This window comes from Penaeus japonicus, unplaced genomic scaffold (assembly GCF_977035675.1).
Source record: "Penaeus japonicus unplaced genomic scaffold, GWHDUDI00000001_assembly GWHDUDI00000015, whole genome shotgun sequence".
Taxonomy (NCBI): domain Eukaryota; kingdom Metazoa; phylum Arthropoda; class Malacostraca; order Decapoda; family Penaeidae; genus Penaeus; species Penaeus japonicus.
The window spans coordinates 14,708,094-14,711,487 of record NW_028234417.1 but is presented as its reverse complement, the minus strand read 5'-3'; the positions used below and the strand labels follow the sequence as shown (position 1 = coordinate 14,711,487).

Here is a 3,394-nt window from a genome sequence, read left to right as displayed (position 1 = left end):
TGTACTTGAAGGACCTGAAACATTATTTGTTGTCATCAGAGAACTTTAATATCGGTTCTGTTGTGTGCTTTTACAATTGTTATCTCTGGCTTCATGACAAAATATTTTATTCGTTAGGAACCTTGACGGACTGCTATGATGAACTAGGGACCAGATATCAGTTGCCAGTGTACTGCTTATCATACCCACTCAACATTCTGCAACGTTCACCAGATAAGGAGGGTGATAATGAGACAGGTACAGTAGCAATTAAGATATTGTGTTTACTGATTTGGTCAGACACTTTGGAGATTGAGAAACTGGCTTTTAAAGGCAGGGTTCATTTGTTCATGTATCTACCTGGAAAAGGATGACAACTTTTAAAAGCTGTTTTTTTTTTTCTTTCTTTCTTTTTTTTTTGAGATGCTGAAGATTGTTAAATGATGTTCTTACAGTTTGGTCACATCTTCAGATACAGTGCCAGTACTGATTAACAAAAAAAAAATGATACCAGAAAATGCGATTTAAGTTTCTTATTTGCTTTTTACCCTCAAAGTGTACCTTCCATTTAAACTTTTTCTCTTTTAGGCTACTTATGCTCTTCCTGACCCCATGTACTCTCGCTTTCTCTTTTTTTATTGGTGCTCTCGTACCTTTTGTAAGTGACTGTAAATTTATGTTTTTTCAATTTTGCGAGGAGAAAAAAATGAAATCATGAGGTGTTTTTATTATTGAGTAAAATGTTTTTAGGAAATTAAAAGCTGCAGATTATTTATTTTGTCAAATGGAATTCATATAAATAAACTCTGATCTAGTGATGCAGAAAATGTAGATGAAAGTTGTTAATATTATTATTCATTACAGAGGGAAGTGTTGAAGGGGAAGAGCAAGTTTTGAAAGTTCGGCTCTCCACTACAAGCAAAGATGTCAAATTACCTGTGCGCTCGACAGACACCATTGCTACTGCTAAAAGGAAGTTAGAGGTAATTGAATCAATTTTAAGTGTATATTTCCATGAACACTTCTACAGTTCTCTATGGCTGATTATTGTAAAAAGCAAATGCAAGGTTGTAAAGAAGCAAGTTGTATTGCTACAATCATTCAAATTTACTTATCAATAGAAATGACAAAATGTTGATAATCTGCTCAGATGACAAAATTCTTTATTCTTTTATGGGCAGCTTGATTGGCATCTTGTATTTTTGTTCATAGGGCAATAAGTTTTAATAATTGGAAATGTTGCCTACTTTATTCAAATATATCCTGTAACAGATATTGAGGTTTGGAAATTCTACTCTAATAGTTACAAGGAAACTTGTCTCTCCTCTCCTCTCCTCTCCTCTCCTCTCCTCTCCTCTCCTCTCCTCTCCTCTCTCTCCTCTCCTCTCCTCTCCTCTCCTCTCCTCTCCTCTCCTCTCCTCTCCTCTCCTCTCCTCTCCTCTCCCCTCCCCTCCCCTCCCTCCTCTCCTCCTCTCTCCTCTCCTCTCCTCTCTCTCCCTCCCCCCCTCTCTCTCTCCTCTCTCCTCCCCTCTCCTCTCCTCTCCTCTCCTCTCCTCTCTCTCCTCCTCTTCTCTCCCCCCCCTCTCTCTCTCTCCTCTCCTCTCCCTCCCCCTCTCCTCTCCTCCCTCCTCTCCTCCCTCCTCCCTCTCCTCCCCTCCTCCTCCTCTCCTCTCTTCTCCTCTCCTCTCCTCTCCTCCTCTCCTCTCTCCTCCTCCTCCTCTCCTCTCCTCTCCTCTCTCTTCCTCTCTCCTCTCTCTCTCCTCTCCCTCTCCTCTCTCCTCTCTCTCTCCTCTCCTTCTCTCTCTCTCTCCTCTCTCTCTCTCCTCTCTCTCCTCTCTCCTCTCTCCTTCTCTCCTCTCTCCTATCTCCTCTCCTCCTCTCTCTCCCTCTCTCTCTCTCTCCCCTCTCTCTCTCTCCTCTCTCCTCTCTCCTCTCTCCTCTCTCCTCTCTCCTCTCTCCTCTCCTCCTCTCTCCTCTCTCCTCTCTCCTCTCTCCTCTCTCCTCTCTCCTCTCTCCTCTCTCCTTCTCTCTCTCCTCCTTATCTCTCTCCTCCTTCTCTCTCTCCTCCTTAAGACCTTCTCACACAATACCTCCATCTTCTTTTATCTTACCTTTGCTCCCAAACAGATGCAGGAGAACCTTGGTGCGGTTCGCCAGCGCTGGTTTTACAGCGGGAAGTTGCTGGGTGACCGGTTGCACGTGTGTGAGTGCAACATCCAGCACAACTATGTGGTGCAGGCCATCATCACAGAGGAGCACATGACGCCCGTGGACAGTTGAGGATGTGAGGATGGCTTCTAGGGAGGCGCCTGCCTTTATATTGCTGATGATGTCAGTCAAGGAGGAGGAGCTCTGTTTCAATGTGATATTTCAAAAGTGTCGTTTATTGTGATTGATTGTAGCAATTATAATTTATTTTTTTTCTAAAAGTTTATGTGGAATGAGTTATTGTAGATATGCTATAGGTAAGGAAGCTTTATTTATAGATTTTGAATGATTTTCTTCTTTTCTGTTCTTTTCCCAATGGAGGATTCATGCCTTCCAGCTGATACTAAGGCAGACAAAGGTTTTTTTAGTCAGATAATGTTTGAGTGCCTCAGCATTAAGGAAAAAAGATTGAAAAATGAGTAGAAACAAAAAGGATGGAAATATTACGCCTCTGCTAACAAGAATAGAATAAAAGCATTATTTTCTTCTCAATTTTCTTTTTTTTCATATTATCAAAATTACCATAACTTTGTCTGTTTTCCTTTGAAAGCTTTGTGGTTCCAATATCTTTGCTGAAGCAATTCACACAAACTTGAGTGCCGACGTTGTGAAGAAAGATAACGAAACAGAGGCAGGCATCAAGATAACTCTGTGATCAGATTAGTCATATTAAGACATTAAAAAAAAAAAGTTTTTTCACTTTCAAAAGTGGAAATGTAATTTTTTCTCTCATATTATTTATGTGGTTGCAATGTGACCCAAGTGCAGTACTGTCATTTGGTCCATTATGAATGCCATCAACCAAACTGGAAAAAAAGAAAGAAAAAAAGGTATAAGGATTTTGGAAAGCTCTGTTTTTTTTTATCAACATCAGTGTACTTAAAACATTTTATATTATACATTTTCATGATAGTAAGAACTGTTACTTTTGAGTACACTCTGCTTTTGCAATAAACTATAGGTAGTATCAATCACATCACAGCAAGATTATCATATGATCATTTTTGTAAATGACAGTACTAAAAATTGTAGTTTGGAGTGTTGCTGGATCTTTCATTATGTATTTGATATGTATAATTAACTTGTTTTAGTTTTTGAAGAGTATGCATAATGAGTGAGTGTCTCTGCTTTCACTGTAAGGCACCCTTACAAATCTTGAAAAAAAAGAAAAAAAAAAAGAAAAAAAAAAATTCATGATGGGCCAAGA

The 3,394-nt window shown here is 39.6% G+C and overlaps 1 protein-coding gene across 2 annotated transcripts in view; it reads left to right on the top strand.

Annotated features, from left to right (window-relative positions):
• LOC122253641 (ubiquitin domain-containing protein 2) overlaps positions 1-2,679 on the top strand; it is a 9,167-nt gene extending 6,488 nt beyond the window's left edge. For both annotated transcript variants that reach the window (XM_043016921.2, XM_043016920.2), the window contains exons 3-5: positions 118-237; positions 844-962; positions 2,107-2,679. In XM_043016921.2, the coding sequence (XP_042872855.2) occupies positions 118-237; positions 844-962; positions 2,107-2,259 (392 nt within the window). In that variant the 3' untranslated portion in view covers positions 2,260-2,679. The remainder of the gene's footprint in view (positions 1-117; positions 238-843; positions 963-2,106) is intronic.
• The last annotated feature ends 715 nt before the right edge of the window (positions 2,680-3,394 follow it).